Source organism: Sphaerodactylus townsendi, linkage group LG06 (genome assembly GCF_021028975.2).
Source record: "Sphaerodactylus townsendi isolate TG3544 linkage group LG06, MPM_Stown_v2.3, whole genome shotgun sequence".
Classification (NCBI taxonomy): Eukaryota; Metazoa; Chordata; class Lepidosauria; order Squamata; family Sphaerodactylidae; genus Sphaerodactylus; species Sphaerodactylus townsendi.
The window spans coordinates 107913872-107931729 of record NC_059430.1 but is presented as its reverse complement, the minus strand read 5'-3'; the positions used below and the strand labels follow the sequence as shown (position 1 = coordinate 107931729).

General features: G+C 41.4%; 1 protein-coding gene across 2 annotated transcripts in view; it reads left to right on the top strand.

Moving 5' to 3' along the window:
- Window positions 1-17858, top strand: part of SEMA3D (semaphorin 3D) — a 174378-nt gene that overhangs the window by 53747 nt on the left and 102773 nt on the right. For both annotated transcript variants that reach the window (XM_048501136.1, XM_048501135.1), the window contains one exon: window positions 8811-8971. In XM_048501136.1, the coding sequence (XP_048357093.1) occupies window positions 8811-8971 (161 nt within the window). The remainder of the gene's footprint in view (window positions 1-8810; window positions 8972-17858) is intronic.

Genomic DNA, 17858 nt, shown 5'->3' with positions numbered 1-17858 from the left:
ACGGACCAAAAGCAGCGCCCTAGGGACAGTAGAAACACCGTCCCTAGGGATCTGTTTGCATAGGAGGTGCCGCTGCATCGCAGCAGCTCCCCCCCCAGTGGCACGAAGATACCATTTTCCAACCACACTCCACGAGTGAGGTTGTTGAAAAGGGGCGTCTTCCCGTCGGCGTGCTGCGAACCACACTGCTGGAAAACCGCCCCTTTCCCCGTTGCTCCTACTCACTTGCCACTCCAGCATCGTTCTGGAGGACTGCAGGGACTCGCCCATGCTGTCCTCTGACCTCCAGGGGTTGGAGGGCAGCGTGGGCAGGTCCCTGCAGCCCTCCAGAGCGATGCTGGAGAGGTAGGTGAGTGGGGGAGGGCGACCGAGATGCGGCTCCGTGTGGAGCCACCTCTCCGGCTAGGGAGGGAGCTGGGACTGCTCGTGCGAGCAGTCCCCACACCTCCGCCAGCATAAATTATGCCGGTGGAGAAGCACCGCTGCCACCGTGCGGAAAGGGCCTGATCCTGATGCAGAATTCCAGCCTTTTGGCTTCTGCTTGTCATTTGGCTGCAGGTGATTCTAGGTTACCTCTGTCATTGCTTGATTCCACTATTCTGGAGCTGATTCAGTTCAACTTGCAGCTTGTTAATTTGCTCCTAGTTTGCTTCTCACTAGCTAGCCACCAACTCCTGCTGTTGGGCCAACCATGTTCTTGTGTCAAACCTTAGTTTTTAGAAGCGGAATTATTACAAAGGAGAGCAAGCATATGGTTTGCCATCTCTTTAGGTTCCAGTAAAACTAAAGAGAATGATAAAAAGTATGCCTGCAGAATAGTCTTCTAAAATTATACCAGCACATTAGTTCTAAAAATAATGTAACACTTTTAGATTTGATTTTTGTTGTCCCTTGACTCATGTCTTTCTGCCCTATACATAATTTAGACCAGGGGTCCCCAAACTACGGCCCGGGGGCCAAATGTGGCCCCCTGAAGGCATTTATCCGGCCCGCCAGGCATGGCGGCGATGGCTCCATTCATGTGCAGTGGGGGCTCGAGGGAGAGGAGGAACCGGCCCCAACGGCTGTTGATTGCAATTACGTGATGGCACCCCCAAATCTCCATGAATTTTCTGACCCAGAGTTGGAAACCTTACATGTGGCAACGCCTGCTCCGCCCTTCCTCCTCAGCTACTCCATGTGTTGCTCTCAGGCTTTCTGTTCCGCCTCACTCCCATTGGCATCAGCCAGGCTGGCGAATCGCTCGCTGGCTGCTAGGGAGGAAGGACCCAGGAAGATACCTGATCCTGGGTTAGATGGAATGCTTCATTGGGAAAGTTCTGCTTTTTTTTACAGGGGAAGGTATTCCACAGCCTCCCCAACAATATTTGGAGCCCACCCTGTACTTGACGTACTTTGGTCACTGTTCTAAAAATAGACCATGACAGAAAGGCTGAAAGGTGAAATCAAACATTTTACAGTCATTTGTGCATAGGAATTTGTTCATAGTTTTTTTTAGTCCGGCCCTCCAACAGTCTGAGGGACAGTGAACTGGCTCCCTGTTTAAAAAGTTTGGGGACCCCTGATTTAGACTAAGCAACCTGGATTTATATAAAACTTGCATTTTCCCTTTAAGTGCCAATGGGGAGAGCAGAAAGCAAGAACTTATTTATGTACAAAATTCATATCCTGCCTTCCCACCACCAAGGTTGCTAACAATTTAAAACATACATGATAAAATCATATTTCAAAACCATTAAAATCAACCCTCCAAAAGACAAACACATTAATTAAAACACACAATTTTTAAAAGATCATAGATAGTAATACATAAAGATAATGGATAGAAATGCATAAGTCCATTGTGTTGACCCCCACATACCAAGTAGGATGAGTTTAACAAAATTATATTGTCTTAATTTTATTATGTTTACTTCATTGTATTTTTTTCTGATGTTCTCTTCCTTTACTGTGGAAGAACATACTAAATAAAGAGTTGACCTTTTTTCTCTTGGCAGCTGGTTAGGGTGTTCAGTGCAGCCCCTTAACTCTTAAATTTCTGTGACTGATTTTGGACACTGTTCAACCCACACACCAAATAAATGAAACATATTTTATTTTTGTTCAGACTAGGGTTAGGCATGCTTTTGAATTCTTCCCCAATAGAAATTCTCCTTCCCGACCATTTTAACAGTTTCAGGCAGTACCAACAGAATGCAGGCTGGCTGCTGTAGTTTACACTACACTGGCTTTTTCTGCACAGTACAAATAAGACATTTTTAGAATAGAAGGAAAAAACGTTTTAGGGGGGAACTTTGCATGACTTTCTCCTCCAAAATCTTGAAAATTGTCTATTTCAGCCCAAGATAGTGTTTTTTTTTAAATGCTAAACTAGCAACATTTCTCCACAATATGGTTTCAAGATGTTTCCTGCTTGCTTTGCGGAGACCAGGAAACATTTTATTTTCCCACCCGAGTTTAAAGTTCTCACTTTAGTTTTCTCTGCTGCTTGTGGCCCCCATTTTCTGCTGCCTCAGGATACTACATGTTGTCCACTATTTGATGAATGTTTTCCAGTGATGTTTCCTCAGCTGGCATCGTGACTGACCACTATTTCGGTGATTTAACTACATGAATAAACTCAGTATTGCCTGCTGATTATACAAACATATCATTTTTCCTTTTAAAAATTTTCTGGACCTATCTTTGGAGTTACAGAGTCACGATACAACAATCAGCAATATGCACAGATTTTGAGTCTTCATACCTTTGTACCTTAGAAGATACCTCGCAGATTTAAAAAAACAACAATACTGAAAGAACTGTTGTTGCCAGAACTCTTCAGTTTCCCATTCTATGCAGACAAAAAAAAAGCCAAACAGTTCTTTTTATAACTTTTGCAAGACATTTTATTTGTGCTATGCAGAAAAAGTCATGGTGTAGCTTTGGGAACCAAGCCCTCTTTTTCTCTTCCACTGTAGTTGTAGGAGCTTGCATAAGTACAGGTTTTGAAAGTTTAAAGTTGGGACTGGCATATAGGCCTTGATACATACGTAGGCTGACCAGACGTCCCGCTTTTGGCGGGACAGTCCTGCCTTCACACAATTTGTCCCGCATCCCGCGGGTTAGTTCCATTGTCCCGATTTTTGGGAGGCTGCCGCACTGCCTTCTGGGGCGCAAGGCAGTGTGGCAGCCTCCCGTGCGCGCGGTCGCAGGAGCACGGCCTTCTGGGGCGCTGCCGTTTCCCGTCCTGTGACAGGGTGGGAAACAGCAGCGCCCCAGAAGGCAGTGTGCTCCTGCGGGCGCCTACCCCCTCCCGGTTCACAAAGGTGACCATCTGGTCACCTTATACATAAGGTATCTGTCCACACTGATACCAAACTTAAGAAACCTTCCTGCATGCCTTGGGAATGTGGGTAGTCATGATTCTGGATCTGCAGAGGAGCTTGTATAGTTGCTGAGGAAGCAACTATACACGTTCATTAATTCAGAAATATGTAGATTTGGTCTATATCTCAGTGCTGTAGAATGCTCAGGTGCTCCCTTTGGTTCTGCCCTTGCATGCAAAAAGCTGGGTACTCATAGTGCTCTGAAAGACTTGGAGGATATTTGTGCGCTGTGCCAGAATCAAGAACAAATCCTTTCATATGGACAGTTTCCATTTCAGACAATGGGGAATGATCTATTTTAAATTACTTTTGGTAACAAAGATGGCTTTTCTTTTCTTGGCATCCTGGCAAGAAAGATAAGCGGCTTAGGATCAAGGGAACCTGTGCAAGCCCATGGCCTGAGGTCATCTTTGTCATAATAAATATTTCAGATCGGATATGTTTTAATTTATGGTGTTTACAGCTAATTATTTGACTTGGCTATGTGATGTTTGCAAACTGGGCTTTTTCACCAGAAACAGAAAGTTAGACAATATTCCTGTAATAATAATACCTTTAAATTCTTATTTATGTAGCTGTCTTTTTAGCCAAAATTTGTTTGGAATCTAATGCAATTACAAGAGACTAGCTGCAAATGTTCAGGAGGACCTATGCCTGTTCTTCATGTATTCCAGGTTATCTCTCAGGAAAATTGTGTTTATGGCCATCTTGACTCTATATGGAGAATTGAGTCGTTAAGAGCCCTGCATCAAAATCCTTGCAAGACAGGATACAAATACTAAAAAAGGTTTTTTTTAAAATAGAAGAACAAGAATAAGATATATTCAGCTCTGATCAAGAGAGACAAGTTGACCCTTTCCACACAAATCTCCAAAAACATTTGTAAAACGTTTGTTAAATGTTTTCAATCCCTCCTTTTGTTTGCACTCACCCCTTCAAAACGGTTCCTGCCTGCCAATTTTTGATCCCCCCTTTTTAGTTCTGTGTTGAATTGGTGCTTCGGTACTTCACAGTGTCATGCTACATTCTTTACTCCTCATACACTTGATGCTGCAACGATTCCCCCCCCCCCCCCCATAAAAGAACACATAGATAAATGCTGCAAATAAACAGAAAAATAAACAAGCTCAGAAGATGTGCTGAGGAGGAAGTTCAGGGAAGCAGAGAAATGTGGAAAACATTGTCAATAGATCGCACAGCCACTGAAGATGTTTTCAAAATGTTTCAGCCAGAGGATCACTTTAAAAGGGAATTCATTTAAAACATTTTGAGGCTAGAAATCAAATGCTTTGGGGTAAGAACAATGTGGAACTTCATGGAGGACACATTTTATTTCCTGCCTCAAAATGTCTTAAATGAATTGTGTGGGGAAAGCACAGTGTTAGGACTGATGAATGTGGCAAAGTAGTCTCTATTTTCAATAGGACCATTGAGCTATAATTAGATACCAGTGTTTGTTTTCTCATCCTTGAAACTGGCTGTGTTTGGTGTTTTCCTCATGCAGACAGTCTTATGTAGTACAGTGCAGAACAACAGGGTTTCATGTAGAATTATTATTATTATTATTATTATTATTATTATTATTATTATTATTATTATTATTATTATTATTATTATTAATTGTATTTATAAACCGCCCTCCCCCGAAGGGCTCAGGGCGGTGAACAAAACAAATAGATAGAGCACAGATAAAATAGTAAATAATCATTAAATATGGCTCTATATGTTAAAATCAACCCCATTAAAATGCAGCATCCTAATCAAATATACTGATGGCGTCCTACTAGAAATCCCCTAACAAAAAGGGGGGGGGGAGGGGAAGGGGAGAGAGGGAACAGCAGGGTCCACAGATGTTATGAAAAGGAGGAGGGGGGCATCAGCGGCTGGACTCCCCAAAAGCCCGGTGGAACAGCTCCGTCTTGCAGTGTCATGATACGAAGGTTTCTCTGGAAGGTTATTTTTTTAATCATCAAGATTCCCTGAGCTCCCAAGGTCCATTTGGGATAAAAGGAAGTCTCTAACCCATTTTGTTGTAGAGATATGCTTCCTCCTTCCCCTATATCACTGCAATGAAAGGCCTGGAGACTTTTAAAAAATCAAAACCTGGGAATTCGGAGCACCTGATGCCTATTTTGTATTAATTTAATGCCATTACATTGGATTTTTTTTAAAAAAGGGTATTCTGCAGAAGGTAGAGCAAATTACTGCTGAATGCATGGAACCAAGAAAATCTGAACTCTTCCACCTGCACAGCAGTGACCCAGGCTTTGATGTGATCTTTTCCAAAGTTTTGGAGCAAAGCTGGTTTGAGAAAGACCATAGAACAGCTGCAGAAACCCTAGGAGGTACATGAACACACCTGATGATAGATGTTGGAAATGTCCAAAACATGAGAGATCCTTTTTTCATACGTGGTGGTTGTGTACAGAGCCCCAATCCTTTTGGGACATGATACTAAAAGAAATAAAAAAGATTTTGGAAATAATTGTGGAAAAACCTGAAGTTTTTAAATTGGGACTATTGGAAGATGATGTCCTAAATCAAAACATGCTTTTCATGTACCTGTCTACAGCAGGAAGGAAATTGCATGCACTGAAATGGAAAGATAATAAAATACTAGCAATGGAAGACTAGATATTGAAAGTCATAGAATATTCAGAAATGGCAAAATTTACAACTTTTATTAAAGTTGGCAGTAACACAGAGAAGTTTATAGAAAACTGGAAACTTTTTATGAACTATCTATTGAAAACATATGGTAGTAGAAGAATTAATTGCAGGATTTGAGATCTAAAAGAAAACAGCAGAATGAATCAGAATATTAGTAATGATACAGAGTTCATTTGATAAATGGTTTAATTTTAAATATATGCATGAACCTAGAGTAGATTAGAAATCAACAGTGAGATAGCTGGAAGTCACTATAAGGGTGTTTGCTGTTTAGTTTAGTTAGTTATAATAGGTTGTGTTTAGATATTGTCAGATGTGTGTTTATTCTTTTTTGTAGTTTTTGTATTTGTTATTTCTATTTTGTATCAACGTAACTGTGGATATGGGGTGCGTATTGGTGTATGTATTTTTGTTTTTTCCCATTTTTTCCTTTTTTGTGTTGGGAAACCCATTTCCCAGTAGCATTGAACTTGGGGCAAATATTACATGCGAAAGCAGTCCAGCAGTGTGCTATTCCTGTTTGTCCTAATGACCAGAGCATGTAATCAGATGGGATTCCCATAACTGAGAAGGACATTTTGGAAAGTGTACAAATGAAAATGGTGTCAAAATACCTCAGAGCAAAATTGATCTTGATTGTGTGTTACCTTGTTGCATTCATTTTGCCTTTGCCCCTTTTATCTTTGTGTGTGATACTTACATTTCTCTACCTTTTGCATTAAAACAAGTAAAGAAATCTCTGGGCAGCACAAAACAAGAGTCTGAGATTGAAAGGAGGAAACCAGACCACTTATGACTCTGTCGTTTGGGGGGTTAAGGGTGGCTCAGTGATCTGCTTGGCTTGCCAAAGGTCCCAGGTTCAGTCAAGCATCTCCAATTCAAAGGTACTGACTATATAGACCCTTTCCACACGGGCGGTTAATGGTGCCCTGGGGATGGCAAAAACGCCGTCCCCAGGGAGCCATTCACACAGGGGGCGCAGCTGCTGCGCAGCCTCACTGCCCGACCGGTGCAAAGCCGGCGTTTCCCAACCTCGCTTGGCAAGCGAGGTTGTTGGGAAACGCCGGCTTGGAGCTGCTGCCGTGCGAACGGCCTCCGCCCCCACACCGGCAGAATTCTTGCCGGCATGGGGGCGCCTGGGGGGCTGTGCGGAAACGGCCTGAGTTTGCAAGCCAACCGAGAGTTCCAGCGCTTTTCAGCTGTCAATGAACTGTTTGCTCAAAGTTTCTTTAATCTTGAACAGTTCATTGAAACCATTTCAGAGATGATAGATTCATTGCTTTTTAAAAGAGCTTAAGGGCTAAGATCGGCCTTCTTATCTTGCTGTATCAGATGTAACTCACATGCACTGGCAGTCTGGATCATTTGCACTTGTGTTGATTATCTCATATTTGGTTAAGAACCAGTCACTTGTCTAGATAATAATCACATGATGATGATAGAACACGTTTAGAAAAAGATATTTCTCTGTAAGTGTGCACTGCTGTGGCCCTTTCCACACAACACAAATAAAAGGTTTTTAGGCAGGGAAAAAACCTTTTTCTTTGCATACTTGGTTTTTAGCATGGTTTTTAGCCAAACCTGCATGTTTTTAGCCAGAAGCATTTCATTTGCATACTGTTCCCTAACAATTCTTTACTTGTGAAAATGTCTTCATTTGCTGTGTGAGCTCTTTAAAATGTTTCCCACACCTCTCTGCAGTCCCTAGACTTTCTCGTCAGTCCTATTTTCTGAGTTTGCATTGGCCATTGCTGTATTTATGTCAGGCTTTTTTTCTGTCTATGTAGCTATGTGGACACGACCCCTATAGAATCACAGCATGAGGCTTTGAAGCTTCAAAGCTATGAACCTAAGAAGTTAAACAAATCTGGAATGACCGCAAAATGGCGACCAGGAAGTATTTTCTAGGGGGTGAGTGCAGATAAACGGAAGGTTACGAAAATGTTTTGAAAACATTTGCAAAATGTTTTCAGGAGCTTGTGCAGAAAGGGCCTGTGACAATCAGATCAGATTTCTCTGGATAGAAGTCTCAGAAGAGGACTGTGTGAGATTCCTAGGTGTGTGAGAAAAAAAGCTGGTTTTCTTTTAAACTATTGCTTTCTATAATATGATTAAACAAGGCTAGGAACTTTGATACTTTTAGCATTTATTCATAAAGTACTCATAGAGGTAACTTTTACAATCTTGTATTTTCTATTTTCGTAATAAAACAATTAATTTTCTCAGTAAAAGATAAAAGTCTCTACAGGTCTTCTGGTCTGGTTTGCTGGTTATAGTTCAAAGAACCAGACAACCCCCTTGCTCATTTGTATATCACCATATCTCGTGACAGTGAATCTCACTGTGATGAGAGACTTCCATAACCTACAGCCAACAACTTTTACTGAGTGACCTGAAGTTGTAATAGACAGGGAAGGGTTCCCCCCCCTCTTTCTGCATTGTTTATATACTGTACATAAATAACTGGATAAACATCTGTCATATTCATCCCATTGTGTCTTAATCTAAACCCAAATCCAAACTGCTGTCACTTTTCATTGTAAGAAAGATATAGTATCCCCTTGCAACACAGGAAGGAGGAGGGAACCAGGTGCTTGAACATCATAAAACTGCACTGTGATTAACTCCCTCTCCCCCAACCTCTGGCACAAAAAGATTGTATGCACCAGTTATCCTTACCTGCAAAGATCATGCAAGGTGCATATATGTGTAGAAATCAGTAAGCCATGGGTATACATTTTTATTATAAGGATTTTCTTCCTTCTCTGCCAGATTTGCTGCTTTCCAACAGCTGTGTTCCATTCCTGGGTTCAGTGGAGGGACTGGATTTTCGAACTCTGCTGCTGGATGAGGAGAGGGGTCGGTTGCTGGTCGGCAGTAAAGACCACATTTTCCTGCTCAGCTTGGTTGATGTAAACAAAAATGTAAAAAAGGTCAGTTCCAATATTTTTGTGCAGATTGTCTGATAATTGTGTTTTCAACTCCTTTACATCCCTACCTCATGGACTGAAGAGAAAACAAAGAGTAAAGAGCAAAAGGATTTACAGAGCAGTTCTACGCAAAATTAAACTCTAGCATGCCCGTTGATTTCAATGGGCTTAAAAGGGTGTTAACACTGGGGTGCTGTGTGGTTTCCAGGCCGTATGGCCGTGTTCTAGCAGCATTCTCTCCTGACGTTTCGCCTGCATCTGTGGCTGGCATCTTCAGAGGATCTGGTGTTAACACTGTTTAGGATCACAATGTTAGTTAATTTCACCTTTGAGTGTTTCATGCATTCCTTTCACTCAGCCTGGTTTGTCAGCATCAGTAAAACATTGTGATTAAAAATCAACTGAATTTCTTCCCTTCTTCAAGCCAGAGCATAAGTAAATGTTTCCTACTTTTTCAAATGTTATGAGAACTAGCTCTATATGATATCATATTATCACCTAAAGACCTGAGAACAGGTTCAGTTTGGCCAACATGTTTGATCCTTCACTATAGCCATACAAGATAGTCACAATTTTGAAAACTAGCTTGGAATTCATGACAGCAAATTGTGTGCAGGTATAATCTAGCTAGCAATCCTGGATGTTTTTATTGTGGGATAAGCTTCATATTATGTCTACCATGTGATCATCAAAGGGATTTGCAATAGGAAAGTAGCTGTGAGTTCACTATGGTAACTTAATTCAGAAATATCACAGGGGTCCAATTCATACCAGGTCTGCAGGGGTAATAGAGGGTCTTACTTTCTCCCACACCATTTTTATGATCCAGGGTGGTACTATTTGCTCCACTGGAAGAGAGTATGTTCTCTGTGCTGGAAATTATTAGGAAAGGAATGGAAAATAGAACAGCCCATATTATAGTGCCCGTGTATGGATCTATGGATAAGTTCATTCACATACTGGTGTTCCATTCTGATTATTGCATCTCATAAAGGACATTGCAGAGCTGGAAAATGTGCAGAAGAGAATGACCAAGATGACTATGGGTTGCTGTATCCTTCCTATGAGGAAAAGTTGAAGAGTCTGTTGTTGGCCTTTCATAGTAACTGGTTGGCCACTATGTGAGATAGGATGGTAGACTAGATGGCTTTCTGGTCTGATCCAGCAGGATCCTTCTTATGAATATGTGCAGCCCCACAGGGTCAGAAAAATATCCTTCTACCCCCTGTACTATGGTACAAATTGGGGACTTGCAGTTCTTTTCAAATTAGCTGTATCACACTGCAAGTCCATGTGGCTGTCAGATGGTAGACTGAACTTGTAATTTGGATCTGAGTCATTCATTAACCCATCTAATTTTCCTGCAGTTGTTTGTAGCTTCCCTCAGGTAAATAATTAGAACCATTCAAGTATGCAGGGCTGCTCAAGTTAGAGTGGAAACTTAAAGATTGAATTGGTGGTACAACTACTTTTATGTAAAGTGTAAATTATGTAAATTAAAGGGAGTTGGTGTAGCATCATTTCCCTTCAGCCAATTCTAATCTCTCATCAGTTGTAACAAATAATGACTTTAAAGTTTGATGGAGCTGTGACAGACTCTATCATCACTACAAGTTGAAGATGGGTGATATAAAAACTCCAGCACAGATTGTCTTAATGGAGACAATCCATACTCTACAGATAGTCATTGAGCTCATTAATTTACAAGAGTGGGCAGGGAAATAGAGATGCAATTGATTAGACTTGCCTCAACTTCCATTAATTCAAAATTCAATTTACGTAGAAACCTGTATGAAATCTGTACCTTCAGTTTTTGCAGGTACTTAGTGTGTGGAAAGTGGGAGTACATTTTTCATCCTGTGAGCCAGATGTGACCTTTACTGGGGATGGGAAAGACTTACCACTGTGCTACTTGCCTGGGTAATGTACCCTCTTTACTTGAGGCCCTAAGCCCGTGGTGGCGAACCTTTGGCACTCCAGATGTTATGAACTACAATTCCCATCAGCCCCAGCCAGCACGGCCAATTGGCCATGCTGGCTGGGGCTGATGGGAATTGTAGTTCATAACATCTGGAGTGCCAAAGGTTCGCCACCGCTGCCCTAAGCACATGCTTATTTTGCTTAATGGTTAATCCAGGGCTGGGGGAGACCATCCCCCCCCCAAGGGATCCATGGCTGGCTTTTCCCTAAAAATGCAAAAGCAACGAAAAGCAGTCTCAACTATATCAATATGTTGATTTAAGCAATATCAATGTTACCTTTAAAGGGTAACATCTTGCCTTTTAGTGGGGGCAGCTGTGTGTGTGATCATGGCTGCACAGCAGTCAGTGTGGCTCCTCTTCATGTTTAAACAGGGAAAGGCCAGGAGACCCCACTGCAAAGGTACCGTGAGGCTAGTAATGCCTCAGAAAGCACTCCATGCTTGATGGGACTTTGTCAAGAGGCACATCAGTTTTTTTCCATCAGCTTTTTTTCTGCTGTCCCAGTGCTCATCATATTTTAAAATTGGTAAACAAACACTTGTGTGCATCCTCTGACTAAAATTTCCACTTTCCCTTTGCTGCGACTCGTGACTCACCGAAATACGGGACACTTTTTGTTTACAGCTTTTCAGCAGCATCTGCCTCTTTCTGATAAGCTTCTCTCATAGGCTTGTCACAAGAAATGAATATCTGGAGCAGTGCCTTTTAAGTGCAAAGTATGCTGCTATTCCAGGCTATTGGACCTTCACTGGGATCTCAGTGGGATGAGGGGTCCTTTGAAAGCCAGCCTATTTGTTTTAAGTGCTTCAGTGTGGATTTACTGAATATTGGTTCAGCAGACCTTGTGGCCTGTCACTCTTTCTCTGTAATTACTCTTTGTAGTGGCACCCCTGAATGTAACATATGGGCCAGTCCTGCTGATTTTGTGTATATCAAATGCACTTAAAAGACGTCTGCGCTTGCAAGGTACTCCCCAGTAGCAAATAAGTGTTGGAATGTGGTGTTTTCGCTGTGTTATTTTTAGATGGTCTGTGGTTTGCATTGGCTGGGTGCCACCCTCCTCTGCTCTTGCCCTTCTTCTGTCTCAGGAAACCATGCAGGTTGGGGTCTTCCAGGAGCTGAAGCCTATCCTTTGTGCTCCTTGGCTTTCAGAATCATCTGACAAAATGCATTTTGCTACAGATGTCCATTAGGGACCAAAGCTATACTTTTAGAATATGAAATATCTTCCTGCAAATTATACTAGTATAAACAGTTTTGGGGAGGGGGGCTGAATACACTTCTCTTTGATGCTGAGGCTTGAATGCAATGGCCCCATGGGGAATTGGCCTCTTGAATTACTGTTTTTATTGTTTAACCCCTTTAAAATAAATCTGAATTATGGTGATCATTATAAATCTAGTGGAAATAAGTGTGTGTGCAGAGGTGATTAGTCACCTTGAACAGCTGCTATGGGAAGGGACGACCAACTCAATGAAGAAACCAGAGCAGTTATTGGTGTGCTATTGATATAACAATCATTACCAAAATATAAAATAGAGATGGGTTTGTGTCAGGGGTGGTTAGAATCCACTCATAATGTGGCTGATTTTGTTTCCAGCTTCCCCACAAAATTACTCTCCCAATTTAATAACATGACCACAATGATAGAATAAAGAAGGGTTAGTTAAGAGAATTCCTAAAGAATTGCGTTCGGGGGAAGGCTAAGCACATTTGAAATGTTTCTGTTGAAATATGGCTAGTTGCATATTTATATGACACTTTTAGATACAGCTCTTCTCATACAGGAAGGTAAGCAAGGATAGCAAACTATTCCAGTTATCACTGTGGAATTACTCGGACGATCCACCCATGACTGCCTTAATGGATTTGCTATCAAGGAGCTGCAAAACTTTGACAGGCTGCCAACATTTACACACTGTGAGTTCTTGGAGCTTCAGCTACATCTGGCCAAAGTGATAAATAGATCACATTCCCAAGAACCTTTTTTGACACAAGCTGTTTTTGTCTCCCACTTGCGCACACGGGGATGATAGATCATAAGCTATCACTCTTTGGAGCATCTTGGTTTTGAAACTTGTGTTTGGGGACAGGAAATGGTGTGCTGTTAGAGTGGCATGTAGATTTATTGTTCCCCAGGGAAAGAACTTTCACTTTCCTTTTAAGGCTGTGTTTCTTTGCTTTCCCAAAATAATGAATAATCCAGAAACGTCGTTTAAACATACAATGATAAAAACCAGCTATATTGCAAAACAAAATAGTTCCATATAACAAAACAGAACAAGAATATAACAGTATCAAGAGTACTGTGAGCATAATTCAGACATTCAAAATATAATGAACTGTAAAGATCATGACAGATCATCACGGAATCCCTGAAGTGGATTGCTTAAGTAGCAGTCTACCTATCTAACATGCCATATGCATGTGCTAATCTTTGCAAGTGAATAAATATAGTGCATGAAAAATGCATGAAAATTGAACTCCCTTTCCTAACGGTATCATGCAGATTACACGCATGGCCATGTTAGTCTGTCAAGGCAAAATAAAAAAAAATCAACGAATTTGCTCCTTACACTTGAAAGACCCATGGTATAATTCACATCTAGCCTTGATCATTCACCAACCTGTTCCATTAAATCCCAGCACATATCTATTTGATGAAGTGGACTGTGATTCACAAAAGTTCATATTGAAATAACAACAACAGCAACAACCGGTCAAAGAGACAACACCTGGGAACTACAGGCCAATAACATGCTTAGCTTCGATGTTCAAACTGCTCACCAGCATAATAGCGTATAATATCATGGACTACTTGGAATAACATGCAAATGGAGCAAAAAGTGAACAAAAAGGAGGAGCAGGTGTACAAAAGATCAACTCCTGATAGACAAAATGATAATAGAGGACTGCAAGAATCTAAAAACAAATTTGCATATGGTCTGGATCAATTACAAGAAGACATTTGATTCACTGCCCCATAGTTGGATCATGAAATGCTTGGAAACAATTGGTGTCAGCTGAAACATACAAGCATTCACTGAAAAAGTGATGAGACAATGAAGATCTGAACTGACAGTCGGAAATGAAAACCATGGAATAGTCAACACCAATTTTCCAAGGTGATTCACTATTGCCCTTACTGTTTATCATCACCATGATCTCACTAACAGTGATTTAAAAGAAAACAAAACTGGAATATCAAAAGGTCAAAGACTCAGAAAAAATCTCACATGCTGTACATGGATGATTTGATGCTCTACAGGAAATTAGACACAGAAATTGAGACACTAGTGAACACAGTCTGAATATTCAGCACAGACATTTTGATGGAGTTTGGCCTGGAAAAGTGTGCCACTGTGGCCATAAAGAGGGGCAAGATCACTAAGAGTTGTGGCATAGAAATGCCTGATGGCCAGCTTATCAAGTGCAACTAAAAGGAAGCATATAAATACCCTGGGCCCAGCAAACCAAACAGGAGTACAGAAACAATGTGATTAAAATGAGGACTGAAAGCTGGTACAACAGAGCATTATATGGCCAATTTCTGGAGAAGATCAAGGGCATAGTGGATAATAGGCTTGGTAAATACCCTAACAATTCGGTAAAATTCGGATTCAGATTTATTCTGGCATAAAATTATCTGTATGCCCGAATAAGACAAATAACATATTCTGTATGCCCGAATAAGACAAAAATATGTTCGGATATACCTGATTATTCGGGTATGTCGGAAAATTTGGGTCAGTTTAATTTTTTTTGTATTTTTGGTGCTTTTTCATATTCTGGCCTGCAGGGGGTGCATTTTTCATGCTAGCAGCACCGAAATGTTAGGGTATGATTTGGGGACTGTCTTTATGATACCCCCGAGTTTGGTGAAGTTTGGTTCAGGGGAGCCAAAGTTATAGAGCCCCACAGTGGATGATGCCCCATCCCACATTGTTTCCAGTGGGAGCTAACAGGAGATGGAGTCTGCCCCTTTGAGAGTCCATAACGTTGGCCTCCCTGAACCAAACTTCACCAAACTTGGGGGATATCATAAGGACAGTCTCCGGGTGAGACCCCAAAATTTTGGTGCAAGTTAATTTAAAAATGCACCTCTGACAGTCACCCAAAGAAATTTCCTCAGATTCTGTGCTCTGAAGTGCTAGCACTAAGGATAATTAGGATCAAGGCCAGAATAAAAAAATAAAAAAGTGAAGATTGTGAAAGGAAACCGATGAAACTGTAGATCGTGTACTCAACTGCCTCAAAAAGATCACCCAGACTGCGTACAAACAGAGGCGCAACTCAGTGGCCAGGATGATTCACTGGAATTTATGCAAAAATTATAACATCAGAATGGCTAAAAACTGGTGGGAACATTGTCCAGAGAAAGTCTCAGAAAACAAGAAGGTCACGATCTTGTGGGACTTTCAAATCATAATGGACAAAGTGTTGGCTCATAACACACTGGACATCACCGTGATCAAGGACAAGAAAGTGACCATCATTGACATAGTAATACCTGGTGACAGCAGGGTCGGCGAAAAAGAACATGAGAAGGCCACTAAATATTCTTCGAAGATCAAGATTCAGCAACTATGGCACAACCCAGTTCAGGTTGTCCAGTGGTAATTTGCACCGAATACTATTCTGAAAATACTAGGGCTGCACTTGAAACACCTTCAAACCAACATCTGTCAGATTCAAAAGGCTGCCCTGCTGGGATCTGCACGAATACAACACTGACACATTAAAGCATTCTGGGCCTCCAGGTGGGGTTCGAATAGTAATGAAAAGGCAACAGCCTGGTAAAGAACTGGCATCTGTGACAGCAAACAAAATTAAATAATAATACTTTAAATTTCTAGACTTCCCCTCCCCTTTTGGGCTCAAGACAACTCACAACATAACAACAGTATAAAACATCTAAACAATATAAGCCTTAACAATGAAATCAACAGCAATGAATACATCTAATAGGAATAGTGATAATCACAAAATGGGAGATTTTCAAACATTTCACCCCACCAAAGGCTAATGATGGAAAAACGATGGAGAAAGGGTAGAAAAAGAAAGGAGAAGGAGAAGAAAAGGAAGGAAGGAAGGAAGGAAGGAAGGAAGGAAGGAAGGAAGGAAGGAAGGAAGGAAGGAAGGAAGGAAGGAAGGAAGGAAGGAAGGAAGGAAGGAAGGAAGGGGGAGGCCAGGTGTATCATAGCTGCCGCAATCATATGCCTGGTGGAACAGCTCTGCCTTGCAGGCCCTGCAGAACTTTCTAATTTCCTGCAGGGCTCTGGTCTTATTGGACAGAATGTTTCATCTGAAATGTTATTCTAAATAAATGTTGGTTCATTTTTGTTTCATACCACTTTGATCAGTTCTTTGACTGGGGAGAAGCTTTTTCAGATCCTTAGACTGCAAATAAAACCGGCCAGGTGAATTTGGCCCAGCCACAGTGTTGGGGCTTCTGTGTTTGCCTCATGCACTTGTAGGGCACAGCCCCCCCCTTCTATTTTTTTCTCTAGAGGAAAATTATTTTGTCCCAGTGAGAGTTATCATCTAGCATCTGTGAGAAGAGAAATTGCATTTTATTTCTTTTGGAAAACACAGGGTCTTTACAAGTTAAGAGTGACCCCCATTCTGCCTTTTTCATGGTTTGGCTATAAATCACAGTAATGAAACAATCTTACATTTAAGTTGTGTTTTTCCTTGGGTTTAATGTGTACTTGAGGTCCTTCCATCTGAAGATTCTGCACATCCTGGAGTTGGGCCAAGTCAACAGAGACAGGAATTTTATTATAAGAAACACAGTGGGATATTATTCATCCTTAGACATCATATATGTCTTCCCCTGAATTCTGTTACTCAGGGGCAAATTCTGTCTTATCGATCACTCTGAAAGCTACTGTGATAAACATGACAAATAGAAATTCTCCCTATAGTTGGTCCTATCAATATATTTTCTGATGTTATTAACGTTGCCAGCTCTGGGCTGGGAAATACCTGGAGATTTTGGTCAAAGAGCCTGAGGAGGGTGGAGTTTGGGGAGGGGAGGAACCTCGACAGGTTATAATTGTATACAGTACACCATCCAAAGCAACCATTTTCTCCTGGAGAATTGATCTTGGTTGTCTGGAGATCAAGTGTAATAGCAGGATTCTCCAGGTACCACCTAGTATTATCTAGATATAATAGGAGCTAGAGTTGTGAACCACTAGGTCCTAGTGGTTCACAACTCTAGCTCCTATTATGTTCACATTTTAGGGCTTTACCCTTTTTATGTCTACTTCATACATAATTTGAGGGTTAGCTGATCAAAACTGCATATATTTGCAAATCGAGTTAAAACTGATAGTTTTGAAGGGGGAAAGCACCATCATGAGCCCTGGAGGCTGGCAACCTTATGGAGAAGCCAGGCAGCAAAGCATGGGCACTACCATTCTATATTCCATGGTTATTCTGCTGTAAAGATAAAGGTAGTCTCCTGTGCAAGCATTGGATCATTACTGACCCTTGGGGTGACTTCGCATCACAATGTTTACTAGGCAGACTATGTTTACGGGTGGTTTGCCATTGGCTTCCCCAGTTGTCTACACTGGATACTTATTTTACCAACCATGGAAGGATGGAAGGCTGAGTCAACCTTGAGCCAGCTTCTTGGAGCCAGGATTGAACCGCAGGTCATGAGCAGAACTTTTTACTACAGTACTTCAACTTACTACTCTACTCCACAGGGCTTGTAATGTTCTACCAAAATCATGTCTCAACAAGCTGCAGACAGCTCCTTTGAGCACCAGCATCCTGATATAAATGGGACACTGCAACTTGCACCTGAGACAGGGTGGGGCACTAGACCTGACCTTGAGCTTCATAGACAAGAGGCATTCCTTTCTGTGTGAAAGAGGAATGCCCTTTCAGGATAG